This window comes from Haliaeetus leucocephalus, unplaced genomic scaffold, assembly GCF_000737465.1.
Source record: "Haliaeetus leucocephalus isolate CR32 unplaced genomic scaffold, Haliaeetus_leucocephalus-4.0 Scaffold1, whole genome shotgun sequence".
Lineage (NCBI taxonomy): Eukaryota > Metazoa > Chordata > Aves > Accipitriformes > Accipitridae > Haliaeetus > Haliaeetus leucocephalus.
In genome coordinates, this window is record NW_010972437.1 from 11100501 (window position 1) to 11127657 (window position 27157).

The 27157-nt window shown below is 36.5% G+C and overlaps 1 protein-coding gene across 1 annotated transcript in view; it reads left to right on the top strand.

Moving 5' to 3' along the window:
* OLA1 (Obg-like ATPase 1) overlaps window positions 1-27157 on the top strand; it is a 103627-nt gene that overhangs the window by 8641 nt on the left and 67829 nt on the right. The window contains exon 3 of the mRNA XM_010566524.1: window positions 3703-3830. Within this exon, the coding sequence (XP_010564826.1) occupies window positions 3703-3830 (128 nt within the window). The remainder of the gene's footprint in view (window positions 1-3702; window positions 3831-27157) is intronic.

The window sequence follows — 27157 nt, forward strand, 5'->3', positions numbered from 1 at the left end:
CTCTCCCCCATCCCACTGTGAGGGAGGTGAGTGAGCAGCTGTGTTGCCAGCTGGGGTTAAACCATGACATTTTTGTTGCACAGTAGCTCATACAGTGAAGGTAGTATGCTAACACAAAAACACTGTTGCTGTATTTCTAATGAGGTAAAAAATCCTCGCTTAAGGATTATACCTACACTTAAAATATAGAGATACTTCTGGATTTGGTAATCTGTTTCATATTAAAAATTCCTGTGACATGCTTTATGGTAGATTGGTGTTACACTGATTTGTACAAATGATCAGTTGATGCCACCTGTTCCTGATGATCATTGAGGCTCAGTGAAATTATGCTAATGCTGACTAACGAATCTTAAGAAATGGAAATTAATCTGTTTAGAAGAGGAGGGGAAAAAAAAGAACAATCCAGTTAAGTCTTCTACATTTAAAAGAACTAAACCACACTTGAGAAACATGGTTCTTTTCCCCCATTCTTTGTAGTGTTTTCTGCTTGTTTAGTTTCATAATGTTTATTCTTTGTCCTTCAGACCATAGTCAAGTGTGATTAGTTTGTGCCTTTTTCTACTTTTCTCTGTATTTATCTTTCTACGATGAAATAGAGATTTAGGCTTAGGAAGGGGGCTGCGAAGAATGAGGATGGTTTTATTTTGCTTAGAGTGTAAGCTTTGTGGTACCGAAGATGAAGGTGAAAAAACATCCTGGAAACCCGGATACTTGTCTTCAAAGGTCTCTTGCTCCTATTAGTCAACTGTGAAATAAATGTGCTGGGGTTTTCTTTCCATTGTCTAGCAAATGAGGTTGATTCTGGTGTTAGAGTGGTCCATCTGCATATGAAGGTACCTGTCTTGCTCTAATGTGCCATCTTTGTAGTGAAAGTGAGTTCTTCTGATGGCTGGCCAGGAAGTTAATCCTACCAGAATGGTGAGAGGGGAGCATAGAAGAACATTTCTAACACCACCTTTGTTTTTCTTAAAACACAGTTTAAAATGACAATGGAGAAGTGCTTTAAAGAGTGACATTTTTCTACCTTGCTGTTGACTTAGTTATGTGTCAAAAAGCAAGGAATGATAACAATTCTGACTGGGAAGTTGCTGCTGTTCCTTCTGAGGTATGTATTAGCTCTGTGGTTCTGTAAGGCAAAAGGAGTTATTGAGTTAATGCATTAAAAGAGTTATTGGTTTCTGTCTTCAGAATGTGCATTACTGTTGGTAGTGTGTTAGGGATTTGCTGGTTTTGTTTGAGTTTGTTTACTGGTAGTTAAAAAAAGATAGTTTGCTAAGAAAACCATAGTGGGACAAAAAAGTGATATTTTCAAAGTTTGTTTACTTCAGAATGTACTTATATTCATGTTCTTTCTACTGCATTCAACAGCTTTAACTTAGAGTACACATCTGTCTTCCCAAGGATGGGCCCTTCTTTTCATGGGCCTAGTGAAGTTTAAAGCTGTAAGTCAACATACTGTGTATCTGAATTGAAGTAACTCATGCTGTGTTGTAAATATTTTCTTGTGTATTTTTTTAAACTCACCCTTCTGGGTATTGTGTTCTGTTATTCTAAGCGCATCACAAAGGTATTAATGACATGAAACATGTCATGGAGTTCCTAATTTATTACACCTGACAGGTTTAGTGATACTTTGAACTTTACCTTGGTAAAGAAAAAGATTTTGTCCAGATCTTGTATTGTGAAATTAGTTTACTTGAAAGAAACCATTTTTCTTGGGAAGTGTTAGAGGAAGATCAAAAACAAAAGTGGGATAAGATCTTTTGCTTTTAGGTCACCACACTTCCAGAAATGTGTTGCATACTAAGACAGACTCTAATGGATCATCTCTTCCCATATTAAGGAGCTCATTTCAAGTGAGGCAGTGCATCTGCTAATATTAAACTGTGTGTTGTGTTATTTGCAGTCAAATGGAAGTGGGACAGCACTAAAAAAAATAATTGGAAACTTGTTCTGTTCTACTTAAGCCCTTGCTCTGAGCAGAGACAATGATCCATAGATTTCCGTAACTACAGCTTTTTCTGTCTAGGCCATAGGTGCCATACCAGGCATCAGGATAAGAAGAGAAGGGTGTTTTTCTGATGCTAGTGGAGTTTCTGCTGTTACAGATTTGTCATGCTGTCAAATATTTCAATATTTGAAAAACCCAATATATTTATCAGCAGGCTGTCACACTAATAAAAATAAAGCTCAGTTTGGGCTGTGGACAATAAAGACTTCAGAAGTGTAACACTGTTCAGAGAAGGTTTCTGTATAGGGTTGGCTAGGAGGTCACTGGCTAGGTCATCCCTAGCACGCATTCACACCTATGTGGCTGCTTCCGTCTGTGAGCAGTACTGCAATGGTAGGTCTCTGGAAAAGACATCTTAAGGTAGACCACAGGATTTATATCTTTGGATTTGAATCTCATGTTGAAGAACACTCACCATAAAGAAAGTTTTTCACTGCTTTACAGATCGGCACTGTATGCTCATGCAGACTTTGTAGTGTAAGTCACAACCTTCTCATTGTTTTTATTAAAGCTAGGGATTTGGGTGTTTTCCATTATACTTACTGTCAGTAAAATAGTGAACAGTTGTATTAATCTTAGCATAGTGCTAATGAAATATAATTGTGGTAACTTTAAAGTGTTCGATGGAAATTAAGTAGTGTTCCAGTTACTTATTTTGAAGCCATAAGGCTGGAGATCTTGATGATCATGGTGTGTGGGTTCTGGTCTTTTGCAAGTGAGGAATTTGCAGCATTTCAGTGTGGTTCTGTCTCTGCCACTGTTTATGATGGCGTTGTCATTTGCATAGACCATATGAAGGTGCTTTTAGTCAACACCTTATCACAAAGTTTTAGTGTGTTTTTTTTCCTGACTCAGCTGGATTTTGAAAAGTAATTTGGTTTAGAATGTACCTGAAAAGATTATTGCCTATTAAGTTATTTGCTCATTTTAAAACAACTTGAGAATTTGCAGAGGATAAAAGGCTTGCAGTTTATAAATTGCTATATGCATTTCCTATAGCTCTAAAAGCTTTTTTCCATTTTTTGTAAGCTAATTTGAACTTCATGACTATTCTGTTGATGCTATAGAAAATGGTTTGTAGACATGTCTGCTAACCTGTTGCTGTTAAGTATGGTGGAAAACATCACAGCTGTTTACATTATAATGCCAGCTTCATCTTAACTTGTTTTCTGCTTTCTTTCAAATTGTTTGCATAATGCTGATCACTGCTAGTTTTAATCACCACTGTATTAAAAAAAAAAAAAAAGCCTTTGTCTTCTGAGAAAATTGCTTAACTTACTGAACTAAATGGTAACCTTAGAGGTGTGCGATAGCAGAGTGCAATGGCTGTTTATGTGTCTTATCCCTTTGGTACTATGAAAACTGCTCATTACAGATGACTGACTTCATGTGTCAGTGTTCCAGGCCTGGTTGATTATTCATATAGTTGTCGGTATGATTCCACACTTCAAACTAGTTTACTTCATTTTACATGAATAATGACAGAGAAATTAAAGAAACGTTGATGTTTTACATGAGGGGGGGATCTTGTCTTTTATACATTGCACGTTGAATAAGGAAGAAAGCTACTCTCGTGTATGACTTCTAGAATAAAGAAACATTGTTTTTTCATGTTCTGAATTTATTTCTGTGCCACAAGTTTTGGCTAATATGCTTCAGTAATGAAACTTTTAACTTTTATATTTCAGCAAAATTCCAGCCTTTCTGAATGTGGTGGATATTGCAGGCCTTGTGAAAGGAGCACATACTGGCCAAGGCTTAGGAAATTCCTTCTTGTCTCATATTAACGCCTGTGATGGGATCTTTCATCTGATGCGTATGTAAACTTATTTATATGTTCTCTCTATAGCTTAAGGACAGCATTGTTGTACTCTAAGAACTGTGGAACAAATATCTATTAAAATTTTAACTTTTACCACTCAATTCAAAGTCATCAGGTTTTGGGTTTTTCCAACCAAGAAAATCCCCATCCTCTGCTATGTAACAGGTATGTCTCTTTTCATCGGCATTGTGCTGAAAACTTAAAAAGGAGCTGGGTTTTTGGAAGTCTGCAGTAATGGTTTGTTGTTTTCTTTTGCCAGTAGTGCATGGCACATTGTTTAGTTTTATAAAGGAGGAAGAATGGAATGTGATAATAAAAGGCTGAAATGGAAGCAGAAAATGAAAATATGGAGTTAGTAGCAGACTCTGGGATTGTGTTCCTCATGGGGCAAGCCTCACTTCTTTCCTTTTCCTGATTTCTGTGTGACTTATATTGAGTCTTGAACACAATGCCCACCCCCCATCTCTGTGAATTCTGAACATTTCTCAGTTAGACAAAGGGCTTTGATTCTTTCGTCACCTATTGCCACAATACAGAACTGGCCTTCAGGGTCATATTAACAGCACTTACAAACTTGACGCTTAAAAGCTTGCTGAAAGCGTGTGTTGGTTTGCAGTACACTTTGAGTGTTGAAAAATGCTTCTGGTCTGAAAAGATTGAGCTTAATAATGTTTGTGCAGATTTGCAGAAACTGGACACCTTTGTTGCTGTCTTTTGGCCACTGTTATACAGTGAGTGATGAAACATTAGAACAAGATAAACAAGAAAAAATAGAAATACTTTTTATTTGGTGATTGGAGCAAAAATTTTTTTGTGGGCAGGGTGTTCCTAAAACAAAACCCAAAGGCATGGAATATTACTATCTTATAGTACTGATTTAGATGCTAGAACCCTTGTTCCCATGAGCTTGTTTTTTTGAAGCATATATATACAGAGCAGTGAACTGATGTGCCTCTACAGTCTGCATGTTTGGTGAATAGGTAGGTATGCTACCTCAGTCAAATGGAATTTATTATGCATCAAGAATACCTAGACACTGATTTGGTGCAGAGTGCTGGTACTGTGTTTTCAATCAAGTGAGAAAAACTTTGTGGGGAAAGGTATTATGTTCTTAGGCTTATAACATTGAAAGACAGGACATGCTTTTGGTAACATTGGCCTTTTTTTAAGATTATCTAGTACCTGGAAGCCTTCTATAACTGTGCATGTGTGGAGCATTACTTGTCTTTTGAAAACCTGGCCTTATTTATATTTTATATCTAGTGCTACTATTTTCTGTTGAAGTAGTTTGACGCATGCTTTCAGTAGAATAGAAAACTATGGACTATTGATTGTAGCTAAGCAGTTAATAGTATTTAAAACTAAGACATTTTGAAAAGGCAAGGCCAGATCCTTACTGGGTAGAGTGAAGTAAGTCTTTTGAACTTAATTTTAGGAACTAGTTCAATATTGAAGGCTGTACTAACACATATTTTAAGTATTTGTAACTACCCAAGAACCATTGCTACAGTATCCGTAGAAAAAAGGCGAGGATCAGTTTCCCCAAATCCATTGCTATTGTGGGATTGTAATTACTGTTTTGCCTGGTGTCAATTGAGAACAAGTGATAAATTCTTTATACTTGCTCTGTTTTGTTACTTGTATCATAAATGCTTGTTAAGGAACAGGTTGATATAATAGCCAGTGCAGAAGAAACTTTTTAATCTATATATTGAATAATCCTAAGCGTTTGTTTCAGGTAGCTATTATAAGGGTTAACACCATTTGTATTTTTCTTTGGAGATTGAAAGAGGAATGAGACTATTGTTGTGGTGTTTTAAACCATTCGGATGCTTATCTATTTCTTCTAATCTAGTCTTGCATTTACTTGTTACATGTTTCAGTTTTTTTCAAGGATTCTGAAATGTAATGGTTGTGAAATGATTATTGCTGTTTTTCTTCTTTGGGAGAAAAAAAGATAATGGAATCACTTTTTTAATAGCACTTTTTAATTTTTCTTTTTAAAATCTTAACCTTGCCTCTTATGTTGCTCTTGTCTAGACATTTTAGCTAGAATGCAAGCTAGTGAGGAATTGGGGTAGAAATTCTGTGCGGTTGTTGCCCAATAAATACAAAGATCTTTCAAAATATTACTTAGGGATGATAATGATAAAAAAACTAATGCAAAATTTTGTGGTTGAGAGATGTAAACCTACTCTCCCCCCCCCCCCCCCCCCCCCCCCCAAGTGCATATTAGTTCTACTTTCCTTTCCCCACAGTACTATAAAAATGAAGATTTGGCACTAAAAGCTAGTAATAGCCCTCTAGTAAATTAAAAAAAAAATGTCTATTGGTTATATAGCACAAACTCTAGTTAAAACCTATAACTCACTAAAGTTTTCAATATACCATGCCAACTTGTCCTTTTATATGCTGTAATGTTTTTACACCCACCCACCTGTCAAAATTATTTCCAATTTCAAAATCCCTTTTTATGCGTCTGTGGCATACCTGGAGTTTGCGTGGTTTCTATCAGGATATAGAAACTACCTGAACTGTTTTTGTAAATCCTTAAACTTTGCAGATCCTGAGAAGATGAAACTTCTTTGTTGCCCTTTACCAGGGTTTGGTCCAAGTCCTTAATGGATTGTGTGTCTTTAGGAACCAGTGCCCTGAGACCGGCCATCGGTTTTCAGCCTGGCAGGTAGGCACTGAATTTCTGCAGTCATGTGGAAACTGACTTAAAAGGCACCTAGACAGATTGCTCCTATTTAAAGGGGATAGGCAGTGGACTGGAAGGTGAGGCTTTGTATGCCAGCAAGCTGGAAAGGAGGTGTTGCTGAAGATGAAGAGAAGATGAGAATGATAAAGTCTTCTTAAGAGATGCACTAGGAAATGATCTGGGGACCATGCTTTTTCAAAGCATGAAAAATTTAGCCTTTGTTTTCACTAAGGTTTTGAGTTGATCTGGAACAAATTTTCACCTTTGAGCACTGAAACTGTTGCTCCCTGTCTTTATGCTGTTGTAGTATGCACTACTGCTACCCATGTTAATGGCTAGCATGTGAAGCAAAGCCCTTTGGAGATTTGGTCTTGTCTTATTGATGGATGCCAGGCAGAAAGTCAGAAGCAGGTCATTGTGGGGTTTGTGCTGTAGATTTCAAGATTGCAAGCCTGAGTATATTTAAGAAAGGCTTGTTAAGCTTTGACTTAGCTTGGTTCAGTTGGTATTCTTGCAAAAAGCAGTTTGAGAATTGACTCACTCAAGTTGTATTAAGGTAATAATATGCAGGGGAGTGGCTAGCTAGGAATGGAGAGCTTTTGTTGAGTATGATAAGCCAAACTTTGGGAATCTCACTGAAGGTATTTTATAGTCCTAGGCTAAAGGTTTTGATCCTGTTTTCTTTATTCATTGCAAATGTGTTGAACTGTGTTTTCTTTAGGATGAAAGGTTTGTGGTGTTTTTTTTTAGCTGCCCTAACAGAATTCACTGTTTTTACCTCTTTGTGTTAAGAGGTGGTTTTTAAATATGGTTGCCTATCAGTTTATCCACCACAGGGCACATAGGTGAGCTGCAGCTGCAGTACTCTCAAAGTAATTATAATTACATTTCTGTTGGAACTGTGGAAGTTCTGTGGGGTATTTACCTAGACTATTTCTTGCATGGTATAAAGCTGAGGAGAAACGGGATTTATTTCTGTCTGGCTAATTCTCTACTTTCCTTATTTCATTTAAAAAAGGAAAGCACCTTCACCTTGAAATGGCTATGGATTTTCAGCCTTCAGATTTCCATATCCTAGATACACTGTTACTTTCCTTGGGGTAGACAGTGTTCATTAAATCAATGAAAACATTGTTTTTATGTCTAAGGTATATTTTAATATATCTAAAGAAACAGCAACATGTGTGAGAACAGCATATGGTAGGGTAACAGGACAAGTAAAAGAAGAGTTAAGTTTGTGTTGAGCACCACTGTATTTTTGTACATGATTAGCAACAGTATGAAGCAGATCCTCTTAGCTCAGCAAAAAAGGTAAATAAGTTTTCCCATACACAATAGAGCAATACATTCTTGGGTTATGACACTTCCTATAGATTTTTTTCTATTAAAGTGGACAAACTGAAATTTAATTACTGATATTTAAAATAAACCATTTGATCTCAATACACTTTAAAAAAATATTACTTCAGAGGTTATCCCAGTGTCTTAGGGGCAGGGGTGTGTTTTATTTTTGGCTAAATCCAATTATGAGAACCTCAAACAGATATACCTACTTATTAGCTGAGTGAATGGGGAATTTAATTTTAAAACTGTTTTCTGTCCTGGATAGTGGCATCTACAGCGTTAGTACCATAGTAACCTGACACATGCTTTAAAGTAGTTACAGCTTTTGTTCATGTTCTGAGTTTCACTGTTGAATTTGAAACATTTCTGACAGTTCTATTTTCCATGTTTCAGGTGTATTACAGTTTTAACTGAGGCAGCAATGTTTTGTGGTGGCAGAAGACAGGCTGTTTGAAGATTGTTAATAGTGTTTCTTCCCAAGTTGCATGGCTTTAACCACCTTTCAACTTTTATGGCAGATCAGTCACAAGTTCTTGTAGAAAATTACTTTCTTTGTATGGTGGACTAAGTATGGCAACCTTGTTACAAGTGTAAATTTACAAATTACTCTTAAATAATGCTTTGGTGAAGAAAATGTTAGATATCAGTATTTAGTCCCTGCTATAGCTCTGTCGAGTTTTTGAATGTACTGGATGTTAAACAGCCAGAGCTCTTTATGTTTTTGAGTTTCTCTTCCCACTGATATCCCGCAGTCCTAGTTTTCTAGAAAATATGTTCCATATTTTTCTCTTATTTTTAGTTTCTTTAATGAAATCCAGTCTTTCTCATCAAAGTTACAGAAATTGGAAGGAAATTTGTCTGTAAAAGTACTTTGCTATCAAATGCTCTTTTTTAATAAATAAAAAAACTTTAAGGTTCAATGCCCAATGTTTGAAGTAGGGCAGGCAACATTGGCTTTTGTGGAAGAACTTGAGAGTTCACCTGCATGCCATCACCTGGTCTTCCAGTCCTGCGGAGGAATGTGTGAGCCGCCTGCACTGACATGGTGCTGGGGGAGTGCAGGCAGGTAGGGGTGGGGAGCTCCTGCTTTGCTCCTCTGCCTGGAAGTGCTCTGACTCCACAGCAGAAGAGCTGTAGCTGCCTTTTAGGGGCAGGATGGGGAGTTTGGTAACTGATAATCCGTGAAATGTCATTCTTTGTGACGAGAGTGAAAGAACCATGAAGCTAGGTAAACATCCCCTGCGGTCTTATAGAAGTGACTGGTGTGACCAATGTGAATGGGTTCCTAAAAAGCTTTAATAGCTTTTACTCCAGTAACTGGAAATGTTTAGTACACCCCCTGGTTCTGCTTCCCTCAGGGTTTTAGGGAACTTCTAAACCAATTTGCCATAATTTAAAACTTAGATATGAATCATGTGAGCTGAACGTAGTTTATTCTTGTTTGAAATGAACACTAATCAAAACTGAGTTTGACAATATTCTTACTGATTTTTTGCTCAGCATCTAAAATCAAGTTGATTTTGCTTTAGTTTTTATCATCATGAGGGTTACTGGGAACTCGTGGTAATACTGCCAGTGTTTTGATTTGCCTGTAAAAATCAAAGTGGTGATAACAAAGTTATTTAACTGAATAAGATGCATCCTCTGTTCTGACCTCACTTTTTGACTTTCTATAAGAATTTGTGTATTTTCTATATAAAGATGCTAATCATTCTGTAGCTTTTATGTACTTGAGGCATGATGCATTTTTTTCCCATGTTCTGTAAGAAGAAATCATACCTGCTGATTGCTGTTCCTGGAAGCTGACTGCTACAGAGAGGAGGCATATGATGATATCACTTAGTCACACTCCACTGCACTAGCATTTCAGTGAACAAAGTATGAGTCACATTTCATTCCTTCAGCATGTGTATTCTATGCATTGGAAATCATAGTGGCTCTGTTTATGCAGCTGTAGCTTGGCTGTGTCACTTCTTATATCTGAAGCTGTTTTTTCATCTTTATAATGTGTCAAAATTCACCTTGAAATGATGTAAACATAGCCGTCTCACAAAATTTTGTCTTCAACATATTTTGGTTCAGTTTTTTGAAGATGCTTTGGTTTTGTTTTATATTACTAAATGTAATTGCCACCTGTTAAAAAAGAAAAAAGTTAGCGTTCCTCATTTACAAATACAAACCTTTCACTGCTAAGCTACCAAAGTTTAAAAGTAGTTTGCACATATTAAACTTGTTAGTGTTACACAATCAAGATGTATTTCTGTATGCTAATGAGTAGATAATAGTTCTTACTGAGGTTTTATCTTCCTTCTTATTTGTTGTTAGAGTAACTAAATTAATGTTTAATAAAATATTTAGAGTAGCTCACAGTTCAGGTAAACTTTCAGTTATCTTTCAGTGACTTCTCTGTATTAAAAGCAAAAATTGTGAAACCTTTCAAATTAAAGTGGCAGTTGTGGCCCTGTGAAACATTTTATTGTATTTTAATGCTTGGGGTTCTGGTTTGGTGGTTGGTGTTTTTTTTTTTTTTTTTTTTTGGTAAAGTGTTTTGATTCTGGGTAAGGTTTTGCATAGAAGATTTTTTTTTTGTCTCAAAGTTGTGAAAATGGCATTCCTCTACCCCTTTTAGCAAAATCATCACCAAAACTGAAATAATTTTTATTAGCAAGGCTATTTTTGTATTATACCCTGCAATTTCAGAATATCAGGTCACAAAAAAAAAACCCCCAAACTTGGGCTAATTTGTCTTAGGCCATGTGTTAATCTGTCTTTGAATTTTACCTTTCAGCATTCAGATACTAAGCCCACCACCTTGAAAGGAAAGGGAGGTTAATAAAGACATTCCTGGAGATGCATACTGATTCACTTATTAGTTTTTCCTCGTATAAAAAGAAAATGCTTTTGTTGCAGGAAAGGAGGATTTTTCAGAGGCTGCTTAGCTTTATTTAACTTCAGACCTTTTGTTCATGTAGATGATACAAAGAGAAGCAGCAGAGTGCTAGATTTCTCTTCTCTTCCTTAGAGTGGTTTTGTACCTGCAAGCAGAAACACAATGCACATTTAATAACCACTAGCTGAATCTAATCAGGCCTTTGCAACCCTCTTGATACGGTACCACATTCTATGTGGTAATGAACAAGACTGGGCAAAATGCCTTCTGAAAACAGGTGAAGTTAAGTTCCGAAGCAAACAACATTGTATAGAGGAATTCTATGTGCATACAAGTCTTCCTTCCCCTTTTATATAATGTGAAGCAGCCAAAAGGAAGCACATTTGCATAAAGCCTTTTTTTCTTTTCTTTTTTGGGCACAGAAGTCAGTTTGAGGAAAAAAACCACCACCAAAAAAACCCAAACCCAAACCAACCACAAAATGTCCAGTAAAAAAGGGATTGGAAGAGGCAATGAGTTATGGAAGACCAATTTTCAGGATGTACTGCCTTGAAAAAAGATTTGTTGCAGGGAAGCATGTGCAGTTGTCACTAGTGTCATGTACAAACCTTAAGCCATCTTGGAGAGCTAGTGCTGTCTAGCACTGTTGGATTTTTCTCTCTGGATCCAAGGATGGAAGCACAGCAGTCTTTTTGCTCAGAAAAATTTTTCCTAGAGAGAAGAAACATTCATGCAGACACCTGCTCAAAGAAGCTTCTTGAGGAGTAACCATGTAGGATTGGAGTAAGCATTTGTGCAGAATCTAGCAGCGGAGACAGTGGATGTAAGTGAAATTAGGAGTAGATTAGGGGTGACCCCAATGGCTGTTATCTTTCTCATGTGCCTTACTCTTCAATACAATGATATGGGAAGAGGCCCTAGGATGAAGGCTGATGCTGCAAAGCAGTTATCTATTGATGTAGTCTACTTTGTAGAAGCATCTGAAGAGCAGAAAAAAACCTTGTGTTTTAGATAGTAGTACATTATTGACCAAAATGTTGGTAGTGGAATTAAAGGACCAGGGTGGGATTCTTGTGAGTCTTCCAACATGCAGCTTCAAGTAGTGCTACCACTAAACCTAAACCTGCAAGAGGGAGATGTTTTTGTACACCCACATCCTGTTCAATAGATCAGTGCCAGTGCAGGATCAACTAGCTTAATTTGGCCAGCTGTAGAAAACTTTTACCTGATCAGATTTTTCACTTAGGCAAATAAGATTAATACAGGAAAGACAATAACCCCCTAAGCTAAACTATATTTTGCAAGGCCTGTTGTTGTTCTTACTTGAATGTACTGTTAGTGTCTCTGAGATCTAGGAAGTCATATTGTAAAATCACCCTCATCTCCTGTTTTATAGCTGCTGTTTCTTTCCTTTTGGTGTGCATATATGAACAAAATTTACAGGTTTGTACCTCAAAACTGTTTGCAGTATGCTCTTTGCAGCTTTTGCTCCCACAGAGGAGGGAATTTGTTTTCCTGGGCATGTGGGTGCAGATTGTGGAAAAGGTGCTGGAAAATTGTCTGCATTCTAGTGAGTTAGTCTTTGTCTTTATTGAACAGTAAATTACATCGCCAGGCTGAGTGAAAGTGATACCTGAGCTTTAATCCATATTCCTCTAAAGTCAGGTCACTACAATTTAAAGCACAAATAAACTCAGATAAGGGTTTAAATAGTCTTTGTTCTTAAATTTGTCACAAGTAATTGTTATTCTGAGAGCTGAATAAGCCTCTCCAAATATATGGGTATGAGGACCAAAAATTTAGACATTGCAGAGTGGTTTCATTTTAATTCCTGATAATTAGTTAAATGTCTCTCAAGGATATACTTTACTTCAGAAAGAGTAAGATGAGAGCTGTGAATGTTCAAACGTTTCTGTAACTGATCAAAAACTCCGAACTTTGTTTTACACTGAGGTTGCCTCTTGATGTCACAAGTTGAGTTTTGAATGTACAGTACCTGGGAGGTTTCTTTTCAGTCTCAAATATTGTAAAGTCTGTAATTTTAGTTAATTACTTATGCTCATTGAGAAGGAAAATTATTGTTCTTGCATTCTTTTTTAGCCTTTATCGTAGTTTGATAATGCTAGAATTGTAAGTCTTATGCTAATTGAAGTTACAATAGATTTTGGAGCCTACTCTCTCATTCATCTTTAGCCTAATATCCTGTGCCTCTCTATGTCCAATTCCTTTTTTCTTATCAGAACAGATGAAAACATAAAAATTTCTTGTCTAAAGGCCACCACCCTTGCTAGAGTAGCAGCGTCTAATGCCATTCTATTTATAGATGGAACTTGTTAAGCTTCCTCAGCAGGGACTTAAAGCTATGACCTCGTAGGCCAGAAACAGGAGAGCTACCTACTGAGCTACAAGGGCAATCGCTCAATTGTCAAGAATACATAGAAAATTTCTAATACACTGTACTGTGAGTCATAAAGTACTTGACCAGTAAACCGCCCCCCCCCCCCCTTGAGAATAAAGACCAGGCAGGTTATCTTTACTGAGTCGTTGCCATTATTTGACCTACAACTACTTTTATTATAGTTTTGTGTGTCATATGGCAGCATATAATTGCTATTCAGGCAATACAGATGAGACTTAAATATTTCTCTGTAATACTTTAAAGAAATTATCAATATGTGATAGTGTTAGAGGGTGTTCAGGTGACTATTTTTGAAACGTTCACCTGTTTGAGTGGGTGTCTTTACTGTAGGGTATCCTGGCTTTAAGACCGTGATAGTTTAACACTTTATAAGTAATTTCTTTGTTGTGCCATGGACTTTCTTAGAAGCTTGAAGGGAAAAATACTGCAGGTTTTTTGTTTTTTGTTTTTTTTTTTCTGGTTGTAATATGAAATGTGAATGTCTGTTTTCCTTTGGTTGGAGGAAGGCCATCTCAGACAAGGTAAAATCAATTCTTTGCAAGAATTTGGGAACAGAAAAAGATAAGTAGCTGACTGTTTGTCAGCATCGGTTTAATTAGTTGCAGTGATTGCATCAGAAAGGTGAGTGGTCTGTAGACTGAGAATATTATACCTTCCCTTTCAGAAAGTTGCTTTCTCAAAAGTGCATTCCTCCAAAGAGACAGGGAGGTTTGTTTTGTTGTTGATTTTGTTTGTTGGGTTGGTTGTTTTTTTTTTTTTGATGCAGTTTTTTAATGAAAACTTTGAAATAGGCTTTTAGAAGCACTTCTCTGTTTCCTAATTTATGACTAGATGGCCATGCTACTTAACACAGTTGAGGGCATAGACCTGTGTTGGGTTTGGAAGCAGCAGTAGGAGTTCAACGTTTGCACTCAGGGGCTTTTCATCACTGTCCCTCATTGCTCCAGAGTTGAGTATGGCAAGTGAGTATGTGAGTGTGTCAATATCAAATGAGCTGATTTAATTATTGCTGAGGCTGATGTGAAGTTAGGTGACTTCATATTAAAATAGACAAGGAGCACTTGCAGAAGTGATTGTGGTGCATCATCTGTGGGAGTGGTGGTCTCCAGGTGAGGGAAACCAATGCTTCGGCTCCTGCTAGAGGTACAAGTAGTATAGCTTTTAGTGTCTTGAGGCAAGAGACTAAGTTACTCTGAAGATTTGTCTCTTCCTCTCTTTAAATAGGAACTAAAGTCTAAGAATTTTAAGTAAAAAAGTCTGGAATGACAGTAATCTAGTTGAAGAAGGGATAAAATATGTTTGAAGCACTTGTGAAGAGGAGCAGTGGTGAGCACTGTGAGTGCTCTTTTTTGCTGACTTATTTTATTTTATTAAAAAGAACTTTGCCATGTCATGGGCTTGTGTTCAATTCATATTCCTAAAACAAATGGGTGCACATCACTGGACATATGTTCATTGTATTTGCATTTATAGCAAGCTTTATGCTTGCAAGTTATTTTGAATACACTTTATGCTCTGCTAGGTCTTCTCCCTCAAAATGTATGAATTAAATTCTCCCTAATCGTCTGGATTTCTTGTATTGGTATTTCTGTGATGTACGTGTGTGATACTGCTGTGTACTGAACAGTGGAGTAAATACTGCAAATGAAGACCAGGATGAAACTGGCTCTGGGTTTCTTATTCTGGCTGTAAGTTACTTATCCTAGACAAACTAAACAAGGCTCCTAGCTTAGTTAAGATATGTAATTATAAGGCTTAATTAAAATATAATTACTTTTTTGTGTGTGTCAAGCAAATCTGTCTGAGATCCTTGGGGTGTCAGTTTAGAGTGCTTCCTTTTTCTTTGCCCATAGTCCCACAAGTGCTTAAAAGTTGCTGGCGGCAGTTACTGCTTTAGGAAGAACTGCTTTAGGAGTCACACACAAGCAAAAGCTCTGTTTCAGATGCAACCTTTTTCAGTCTATGAGACTGTTTGTTTAATAAACTGACAGAAAAACTTTTGGTTCAGTTTTCTTTCAGAATTGCTATTTATTGGAGCAGTCCTGGTTTCTACGATGACCAAAATGCCACTTCTAGAAAAATAGGTGTCTGCCCTTTCCTAAGTCATACTTTGTACTCGTACGCTGGATAAGTATGTCTTTTGGTAGCTGAAGCAGCTCCGTACTCCATCCAGCACTTTTTCTCATCTATATGCTGCCACTTTCTTCTGTGCTGTTGGAACTGATTGTAGAACCATGTAGTAAAAGGACTTTTGGTTTTTAAAAATAACTATATTCTTCTTGCTGGGTTATTTTAAAAATAGGTCATTTCTCTAATCAGGTTTAACATGTAATCCAGCAAACAGTCGTGCTGTTCTAACTGAGGGAGCATTAAGCTGATACAGTATGTTGAAAAATGTTTGTAAAAAGGCAGCCATAGGAAATATGTGATGCAAATTGCATCCTTTTTTTAAATTTGCTTTTGGTTTTTTTTCCTTCCAAGTCTGCAAGATTTAAGACATGTTTTCTTTCAAACCTTGCATGTTGTCCACTGGAGTTTGAGGAAAACTGACTTTTTGATGACTATTATATATGCTGGAGATGTTAGTGAGATGAGGATTCAGTTGCAGATGTGCCTTTATGCTGTTGTTGTAATGATAAAGTATTGATGAGGAAATCTGCTGACTTCTTTTGGTGAGCCTTCAACAAAGATGGTATTTTTCTGGTATGCTTTCCAAAAGTACTCTTCCATCCTGATGAAGCCCAGCTTCACATTGGCTAAGGATGAAGTTTTACTTTTCTACTTGGGTTTACAGGTGCTCATTTATTAATCAGTTATCAATGGCATTTGAGCAGAAATTCTGATGGTTTGGGGTTTTTTTCTGTTTGGAAGCTGTCACTCTTGCATTTGCTACTCTCAGGTTTCTCCCAGCTATTTTTTAGTGTAGTTCAGGATTTATTTTTATTCTGAAATTGTAGATGGAAGAACAAAATTAGCATTGGGCTGGATTTAAGTACTGGATGTTTATGTCAGCAGTAGTTGCTAGAGATGCTTTGAAAGCTGTTTTAGTAATGATGCTAAGAGGTCTCTAGCCCCAAATGACATCCTGAAGCCTCAGTGCCTGGAGGCAATTAACAAAATGCATTAATTATCAACCCAACCATTTGTTCTTGTGGAATACCTCAGAAATGTTACTTTCAGTTCTTATTTTGAGTTTTGCAGTTAAAGTGGGGCTTTGTCTGTTGTTGCATACAACAGCAACAAGATTCTTCAGAACCTCAGTATTTATCCTTAGATATGGAATTAATTTTCTTAGTATTCAAGCATTACACGGTTAATTTCTTTTCTGTTAAAGTTAGTTTAAAAGGCTTTCTTTATAAAATCAGACACCCCTTTTTCTTCCTTCTCTCTACCTTTTTCCTTCTCTCCCCCCTCTCCACCCCATCATACAGGTTTTTCTCCCAATAATGGTGATGGCAGATCAGCTTCCATACCTCAAGCTCACTTTACTACTTAAACTTTTAAAATTTGTTTGAGCATAGGTTTGTATTTCAGTACTTACTGAGATAGCTGTTACTGAGATAACAGTTCCCTGAGGCTTATTGAATATTTTTATGCACCAAGCTTTGGCAATTTGTTCTGAAAATTGATGTCTCAAAACTAAATGGCAGTAGGAATGGGAAGTCGAGTGTGCGAAAGAGTTGCAAAAGGGGGGAAATGTATAGCTACAAGAATGTAGGCTGCTTGAGAGGGATTGCTTCCTTTCAGAGAAAATATGGAAAGAAGCAGAGGGAATCTGAAAGATAGGCAGTCCAAGACTAAGTTGAGCTGCTCTGCATTGCTCTGGAGTGTCATAAAGCAGAAAGATTAATCCAGTGAACATCACCATAGAAATTGTGTGTGTGTGTTTATATATATATATGTAGTGTACAGGATAAAAATATTGATGTGTCATATTTTTTAATTGTTAGGGATGGTATGGTAAAATTGCTATGCAGAGGAAAAAGTCTAATATCTTGGTATGTGCGTTTAATCTATCCAAAACAGCAAACACTAAAATGTTTTAATCATAAGCAGATGGTTATTTCACAGTTTAATTACAAGGCAGAATATAAAGATTGTTTTGGTATGCTTATTGCATTTTTGCCTTCTCGACTGATCTTCCTTTTTTTTTTTTTAAATGTAACTAAATCAGTCAATACCACTCTAAGTTCCTTTTTTTTCTTAATTTTAGTCTGAATTATCTGTGTTTGTTGTGTCTTTTATTTTGCCTGCAACTCTTCTGCACTTAAATGCAAGTGTGAAGTATTCTCCTGCATTCTGTGTAGTGTAGACCTTTAAATTATGTTTTTATAACTCTCTGTGTGCTTAAAGAAAACAAAACTGTTCATTGGACTGTGTGGTATTTAGAAAAAAACCAACACGTTTCTGTAATGCCACTCTTGGCCCAAAACTGCATCAAGCAACAACTGAAACACATAACTCTTTCAGTTGGTTTAAAGACCTGAAAGTAAAAATTTCTTTCCAACTGTGCTACAATATTCAGCTATTGTTTGAGATGGATATAGAAAAGACAGTCAGCAAGAAAATATAAAATTTCTTGCATTAAATTGATTTAATTTATATATCACAAGGTACTGTTTAAATACTGAGTGCTTTGTGCAACTACAAAACATTGTGAATGTAGGCAGAACTCAAGTCAGTGGGATCCAGAACCTTACCTCAGTTTCTGCTTTTATCAAAATAATGGATAATTTTCCCTGAGCCATAGTTCATCTTTGTAGCTAGTATGTTAAGCTTTTATTTGTAGAGTTTGTTTAGTCATTATGATAAAACATATTATAAAAATTTTGATGATGAAGAGTTAAAAAGCTCTCAGTGTTTTCTTTTTATAAGCCACCTGTTGCCTTAGATGCGTAAGTATATAAATTTGAACAAAGTGCTCATCACTTGTCAGCCATCGGTGGCAGCATAAAAATTACTTGTGGTGCTTGCTTTGCAAGAAGTTCTTTTGTGTTTGTGACATCAGCTTTGTTTTATACAATTAAAGTATTACACGCTAGAATAATCTAAATTGCAACCACTAAATGGTGATGTAGTTCTTTTTTCATAGAGCTGAATTTGTTTACTGGTTGTATACAGCTATTGACTACTGTTTAACATGACATGTCCCTTTTGCCTTGAACAATCTTTGGAAAAGGTGGTTTTTTGTGTCCTGTTCTTGTCTCCCACCCCCTCCATTCCTCCTCCCTTCTCCATTATGGAAGGCTTTTCTCGTACTTTTTTTTAACAAGTAGATATAAATACATGTTAGGCTTCAGTATTTTTTTTTTTCAGCTAGCAGATTAATGGCACATGATGATATTGCTACAGAGAAAAAAGCCTTGCAGTAAAGTGATCTGGACTGCAGGAGATGTTTTGTTCCATATAACACATTTTGATATCAACAGAATAGTTTTAGTTTACATGGTTTAAAATAAAAGCCAAAAGCAAACCCTGGTTTTGATAACACACACAGGATTTTCTGATTCTGACCCTACTGTACTAATGACTGTACTGATACCTACTGAATGGCTTTCTCTGGAAATACCTGATCTGTGATGTTCTGTTCCTCTGTTATTGCTGTATTTTTCTTTTATTTCCATGTCTTTCCACTTCAAAGTGAATGGGAAGAATTTGCATGTGACTGGGTTATGATTTCTTAAGTTGTTTTCCTTGTGTTAAAACAGATATTCAGTGCCATAGAAATTTGTGGAAAATACTGCTATGTCTTCCTCAAATTCTGTAGTCTTGAGTAAAGGATGATTTTTGTGGAAAGTTCAATAAACCAGGTAAGACTAGTATAGTTCTTTGTATGTTGGTTGTGTTAAGTATGCAATAGGCCTGTGTAGTTACACATAAGCTTAATAAAGGAATAACATCTCTTCAAAATTTCCATGTACTTAAAATTATCTAAGGCATAGTTCCCATTTGAAGAAACTGGGCTATAACAAAGCTACATCATTACTGATTTTTATATTCACTTGCTTTATTTTTGTGGGGAATACATGACAACTGTGTAATTCTATAGTAATTTGCATGCAGGAGTTACTGCCTCTACTGAATCTGTGATAAAATCTCTGTGGCTGCATATTAGTCCTGGAGCATTGAAGGATGCCTTTAGTGGTCACCCCTCCTCTGTCTTGGGCTAGAAGAACTGAGGAGCATATAAGCTCAACTTTCCTATTCTTTCACATAATGTTGATCTAGTAACTTATCCTTCTGAGGAATACTGCAAATTAGGGGCCACTTGTCCTACCAATTCCATTTTTTCTCAAACCTCCTTCCCCTTGTACTGATGGTGAAGTGAAATAAATCCAACTCTGCTCACGTGTTCCAACCACTTTGTATGGCCGTGGTGGAGCAAGGAGTCTGTACTGGTTACAACTGGGACAAAAATCACTGAAGCTTTATACTGAATTTCTTAAAACCAGCTGTCACAATGTTGGCAGGTTTCTTTTACTAGTTAAAGCTTTTACAAGGGAAGGGGAAAAATATGCAATGGTATTTCAAGGTAATCCCCCAATCTACAAATAAAAATAAAGTTAAAAGTAGCTTACAGTCAAATAATGATTACAGCACTGTTCCAACAATAATCCTGTAGTGATGTGATATGAAAATGATATAAATGCAAGCTAAAGACCATGCAGAACAGTATTAAAAAATGCAGCTGTACTCATATAGTCTCTTTTCCCATGCAGTGGCTTTGATAAAAATGTGATTATTTTAATGCTCACATTTCATAGTTATGATTAAACTGATAAACCATTAACAACAATCACTTTACCAAGATGATATTTTTTATTTTATTATTCCAACATCATTCTACACTGCCAATTGGTAAATTACTCATTCTTGCTCTCATCCTTTCAAATGTTTTCCTGTTGTTTTTCTTGGAATGTGTATGTAAGCAAGTAGGAAGAGGGAACAAAAGTGACTCTTAAAAGTACTTCTGTATCCCTTCTGAGGGCACACTTCTTTTATTTAGTCATACTGTGTTTGTGATTTAAATTCCATGAATTGCAGTCAAGTTCTGCTCGGTGTGAATAAAGATGGCATGGTCTGAACCTAAACTCATCAGTATATATTTATAAAAAATAAAAATAAACACCCTCTCCTCCTGTATTGATTACATTTGTAGACTGACCTTGATGTGTCTGTGCCACATAGAACGAATAATTTAGTATATGAGTTAATTGATCATTTACAAATACACATTCTTCTTGTGTGGAAAGAGAGAGAATGTTTCCTTGTAGTTGATTTATCCCATACTGAAATAAAGTAACAATGTTGGTATGCTTGTTAAGTGTTTTTTTCTCCCCCTCTCTGTATGTTTTCACTCTGAGTGGTTTTGAGTATTAATGGATGCAGTTGCACTCTTTGAGTAAATAATTGGGGAGTTCGGTTATGTGCATATATTTGCTTTTATGCAGAAGTGTTACAGTGTTGCTGTTGGACTTGTCTTAGCCGTTGTTAGAACTGGAGAGTGCCTCGTGTGAGTATGCCTAGTAGAGCAAAGATCCTGTCAGCTGAATGGGCTTCTCAGCTTTTCAGGTGTCTTTCTCATCAGGGCTTCAGTTATTAACAGAAGAAAAAAACATTCAGCATTATTTAAAAATTTGTTTTTAATGAAGCCCTATACTTTTTTGTAAAGTGTTAGATATTATTAAGTTTTCATTTGCTCCTGTGCAGTCAGTGTAAAGTTGTCGTGCAAAGATATTTCGATTTGAGCATTGTTGTTGAATAGTATGGTGAACCGGACACTTCAGATGGTAAATACATCGTAATTTTTATCTTCCTAATCGGCTGCTGTTTCGGACAAATATTTCACAGCTTTTCCTAGTCTTGCTGTAGATGGGAATGTACCGCTTGCTGTTTAATGAACTAAGGGAACCAATTAAGTCCAGGAGCACAGTCTGTACTAGTGGGGTCTGGATACTTAAACTGTGGTTCTCCTACTTGTGCCATGCAGATGTCTGTGTATCCCCTATAGTAAGGGTGATAAGCTTATGGTGTACAAGCTTGTTCCTGTCTGCCTTGCGCTCAGTCCTCACTGCTGCAGGCTGGGCGGCTTACTTGATTTCTGCTCTGTTGTCCTGTGTCAGGAGCGTGTCAAGAGCCTTTCAGGCCACATTCGGGAGAGGGAGCGTGGGATTCCCAGGAAGGGTGATGCCGGCAGCCCGCAGGTGTGGCAGGCACTGCCTGCCCTGGAAAGTGCCTTCATACCAACAGGTTGTTGCAGTCTGCCATCATTTCCAGCTTGTGTGTGGAGTCACACAAGGAGTTCTTACTTCTTCATGTCCCTTCATCTGGTTCTCATAAGCGACATCCAAATTCCCTCCCTGCTGGAGAGAAATGCTGCCTTTGTCAGCTAAAAACCTCAAGTTACGCTTTTCTCTCATCTCTTTCTGTTTATGGAGGGGTTTTTTTTGCAGAATTCCTCTGCACGTGGTAGTAGTTGCTGATTTGGGGGTTTTTTTTGCCTTCCTACTTTTTGGTTTTTTGCAATGTAACAGCAGGGTGATGTTGGTTAACAGGGTTTTGTACGTCAGTAGTGCTATTTACTAGAATGTTGTTAATTTATTGTACTAGAGCAGGGAAAATATGAGAAACAATAATTTGTTTGCAGTCTCGGAGAGCTAAAAGCTTCTTGACTAGAAAGATATCTTTGGGACCACTGCAGCTATAGGAAAATTGTTTTAAATTGAAATGTTAAGTTTGGTTGAATTTGGTAGGTTAAGACCTAGCTTAACGTGATGAAATTTCAAATCTCGCCCATAAAGCCAGTGTGAAGTTACATTTTTTTTTGCTGTGTTTTAAACTTGCCTTGGAGAACAAATAGCTGTTCTTTGTTTCAGAACAAGCATAATTATGTGGAAGTGTGTTATTTTTGTATTATACAGGCACTGCATGGAAATATTTCCATGTAACTAGAATGAAATATTCAGCACGTTTAAGAAGAAAGAGCCTTTTGGAAATCTTTGGTAAGGGAAAAGATTACTTGTATGATGCAGTTTGAATGCATAAGTCTCATATGTATGGTATGCCACCAGTTTTAATATCTTGATGGGGTGACTGGATGGGTAAGCTGGACTTGTGGACCACAGTGTGGGGGAGGAAGGCAGATGGGGCTGCATCCGAGAGCAAGGCAGCGTCTTCCTGTGGAATGCAAACAGGCTCTAAAGGCCTCTCTTAGGAGGAGGGGATATTGTAATATTATCAGCAATGTTGTGTTGAAAATTGAAAACCAGTAACTGAAAGCACATTGTAAAGAAACAGATGATTTTAATGACTCGGAGAACGTTTTTAAGGTTAGTAATCAGCAAACCACAAAGAAAATTGTCTTGTGATCAGAGTTCTGATTTTTCACCGAAATTGAGAGCCTAGTCAAAGGTAATCCATCTTCTGTTCACTTAACATATTTTTTCTTAGCTGTACTGCCTACCAGTTTATTTAAAGAAGATTTTTTATATGTATGTACTATTAAATAAATGACAGAACAGAAACTTAACAGCTTTGTAGCTTTTTGGAAGTTTCTCTCTTCTGCAATAACATCTCATAAAACTTCAGAAAAGTATTTCATAGAAACAAATTGTTTGAAAAATCAGCATTGAGTAAACACTGGCTTGCTGATAGTAAAATGCAGCGTGTTTTTATACCATTGCAGCAGCTATGCTTTCTTCAAAATCTTTTTTTTTTTTTTTTTTCAGCAGAAAAGTCTCTTGTTGATTTGTGGTGTGTTTCTAGCCTTTTTGAAGTTTCTGCATGATATTTCGTAAGCTCTGTACATCAGGGTTTTCCTGCCAAATGAAAGGGAAAGAATCTTAGATGGGTAACATTTTCTTTCTGTGTTACGTGATATGGAATTTTTTTATCCCTGACCCAATTTAGGTTAGAACATTTCATTATGTAAAAAGGTATGTATAGTATTTGTCAGGGTTGTTACAAAAAAGGGATTAATTGAACAGTGAACTGTGTCTTCATAACAAAGTTAAACCGGTTTGAAATTGTAAGGTTACTGAAAAATAGGATGTAACTCCCCTTCAGAGATCTTCTTTTCTGTCACGTTCTCCTCTTGCAACTAGCAGGTGATGTGAAGTCTGCTAGGACAGTTCTGGCCTCTGGCTTGCTCCTGTCAGCCCTCTTTCCTGCAGGCAAATGACGAGCAGGCTGCAAGTTGAGTGAAATTTCATGAAGTGATGATGGTGCTTGACTTGCTGTTCTGGGGAGCCATCGATACCAGCAGCGTTAGAGGCGTCTGTGTAAATACTTAAATATTGTATGTGCCTTTTGCATGTCCTTTGAAATTTGGGGGGCTTTTTGTCATCTATCTTTCATCTAATGTGAAAAAGTGTAAGTATTGTGGTTCAGCATCTACCAGATGAGAGTCTACCAGTTTTAGAGACCCTAAAATAATTCCATATATTTTTATAAAAATGATAGCCTCTTCAGGATAGACAAGGTCCATGACAAATGCTACATGATGGCTTTTGGGGAAAAAATTGCAAGGATACAGTAATTGGATGAAGATTTTTTTTTTTATAGATTTAAGTGCTAATGAACAAGGAATTTCTTCAGGGACTTCAAAAATTGCCAGAAGGATGATGGCCAGTATGGTCCTTTTCTTCTGGAGAGTTTCTTTGAAAGCCAGAGTGTTTTGGGATGGAGAAGATCTTCATTCTGTCTAAGAATGATTTTTAGGCTTATTTTATCAGGAAAATAAGACCAATGTCAAACCAGACCTTGAACAAAAGATGTTGCATGCCGGAATTAGCAACTGACATCGTCTTTTTCAGAGTCCTTTCTGACTGCCCATGAGTTTGACAGTTTATATCACAACCTATTAAAAAAGTTGTGGTAGCAGTGATGTTTAAAAAAGCAGTGGTCAAGTGAAGGATGATAACATTAGTATTGATTATTTTTTTATTATTTTCCATTCTGAAATGTTTGGATTTCAATTTTTTTTTTTTTTTTTTTAAATCAGAGACGGAATGTTTTAAGATGTGTGTTTCCTCATGCAAAAAGGCAATTTCTGGTGGCCTGCTTTACTTTTTGGTGCATTATACAAATGTTCATACCGACATTCATATGTAGAGAACTGGGGATGTTTACTTTGAGAATTTGAGCGTACCTTTACATAAGCAATTCTTTTGGATTTCAAAATTTAAAAAACCCTGCAAAGGTGCACATACTGTTGCCAGCTTATAGTGACTAAGAAACTAAGGCAGTACTGCTGAGACAGACAGTCTGCCATCCATTCAGTGTTGACCACATGTTTTTGCTTGTGCACTGTCCTGTGCCTGTATGTGAGCACAAAATTAACTGTGGTTGTGTGCCAAACTTTATGGAAGGCCTGATCTTGTTTATTACTAACCAACAACTAATTTGCAGCTGTAATCCTTGTGTTTGCCCATTCAGTAATCTTGAAACTGTGGAGAAAGCTAATATACCTTCATATGCACTGCATTTGGAAAGCTTAGCAAAGAATGTGAGTGACACAAAATAATTCCTGATGTTGAAAAATTATGTTAAATAATAAAAAAATATAATAAGAGATTAGCATATATAGAAGCTGGTGAATAATGGTGGGATACAGATAGTGGGGGAAAAAATATCCGAAGATACTTTCATATGAAAGTGCTGGTCTCCAAAGAGACTACTTGCTAAGGCTGTGTGTGTGCACACAGTTTTACCTAGCAAGCATTTTTAGGTGTTACTGTTAATACAGACAAATATGAAATGTAAAATATGATGTAATATATATAAGGCGGGTTTAAAAATAGCATGTAAAGTAAAATATTGCCAGTGTTTTAAAGTGGTAATTTAATTGCAAAACATAAAACAATTACCTAACAAGGTGCGCTGCTGAACTGACGTTGCAAACCAGGGCATTTAAAAGAACACAGCGGCTGTCTTGGCAGCTCTCCCCTAACTCCAGCCCAGGGTGCCATCGTCACAGCTCGAGTTGTTCTTTGCTGCTTGTCCCTAGCTGCAGTTCAGGTGCTGTGGTGATGGCAAAATACACCTTACTGCCATGAAAACAGGGAAACTGTATCACTGCACGAATAAGGAAAATACAGAGGTTGGGTGTGTTTGCAAATGCTGATCCGTCCTGAGGGGTGCAACAATTTGTATTAATGGTGCTTGCCCTCCACCAGCCACGTGGTGAAAGGGTGAACCGCTTACCTAACCGTGCATAACTTGCATTGACTTTTTAATTCATAAAGTACTGTAATGTCAAATTCCTAAGTTGAAGTTTTTCATGTCTTAAACAAAAAGGTTTATAACAAACTGTTCTTCATGCTACGGTATTTTATAACATCTTTGTCTTTTTCTATCATTAAGAAAAGTGTTTCTGTAATGTTAATTAGCTAGTAACTGCTGTTTTCAGTGTGCTTTAATTACCGTATGTTGCTTGATTATATGTTATGAAATAAACTTAAGGTTATTCTAGATTGTTAAATGGTGAGCTAATATATAACTACTGTGCTTAAGATGAGTTTTTTTCAGATACAGTGGTGGGGATTTGGGGAGGAGGAAAAGCTAAAAATGCAGTCTCATTCTTAGTATATGAAGACAGTTTTAAGAATTGCCTCCTAGATTTTAAAATTACTATTTATGAGAAATATCTGGTAAAATACCATGAAAATACTTTGAATCATAACTGTGCATAATCATAGAATAGATTGTAAAGATGTAACTCTTGGGTGATTTGCATATGTGTTACTAATAGGCATCCTTTGCTGACAAGTCTAATTGTACAATGCAAGAGACTTATCATTTCCTATCACTAAAGAATTTAAAAAAAAATGCTCCTGTTCAAATTACATTTAGTAATAGTTACATTATTAGTAGATAAATTACATGTATGTAGTTCTGACTGTGCGTGTAAGTAAGTATTGCTGCAGTGACAGCTGTACTTTTTAAATAGCAAGTTGTTTAAATAACTTGGTGCTCATGGGCAGTTTTATATTCGATTCCAGATAGAACAATGCTAAATAAAAGGTTGTACTTAATGGTTATGTTATGTTTGGTCAACAGACCAAAAAAAGTAAGCTAAGCTTTATAGATGAGTTCAAACTTATGATAACAAATACATTTGATTACCTTCCCTGTTAAAATAAAAAAGTTGAAAAAAATTTTGAGCAAAATTGAGTATTGTATCCTGTAACTTTTTTTGTCTCCTTTAGGAAGATATTTGCAGCAGTTTTTATATTGGCTATTGATGTAACTGATCTAACACTGGAAACCACTAAGAACTTTAATATTGTTCATGTATAATTGCCTTAATCTCTGGTCTTTGCGGGAGATGGTGCTTTAAATACTCAAGAGGTTTTTTCCATGATGTTTCTTTCTTGGATTGATAGGAGAAAATCTGTATTTGTTTCAGTCGATTGTACATAGAAATAAACAGTTTAAATTTTCAGTTGATGCATAACTTTTTCATTTGCTTTACTATATATCTTAAATTCTAGCTTCATCCCTAGTTAAATTTTTGTGGTTATGTTCACATATTTCCTCTCAGATCTTCCAGAAGTTCAGTGTAAGCAGCTATGTAGCTCTGATCATGAGCTAACCTTGCAAATGGTGCAAAATATATGAAGATAAATCCTGTATTGTGCCAGTTTATTCCCCCAAAGATTTTTGTCGTCATTTCTTTTACGGAAATGTTTTCAACATGACTTCACCAAAAATATTAACTCTCAATAAACCACCAGTCAATAAATCATTATATTCAGGATCTTTTAGTTTTATGGGTTTTTAAATAAGTTTCTCTTTTTTTAAAGAGTTTTTCTTTGAAGTAGAGTAAGATTATGGCTCAACAATGTCAATACCTAGGAGGATAAGGTCAGCTGGGGGGGGTGGTTGGTTGTTTTTTTCCTGTAGCCTAATAAAATGTGGCATTTTAAGTGCTGTAGAGAGGGTCTCAATTGTGGCCGCTCTGGCAG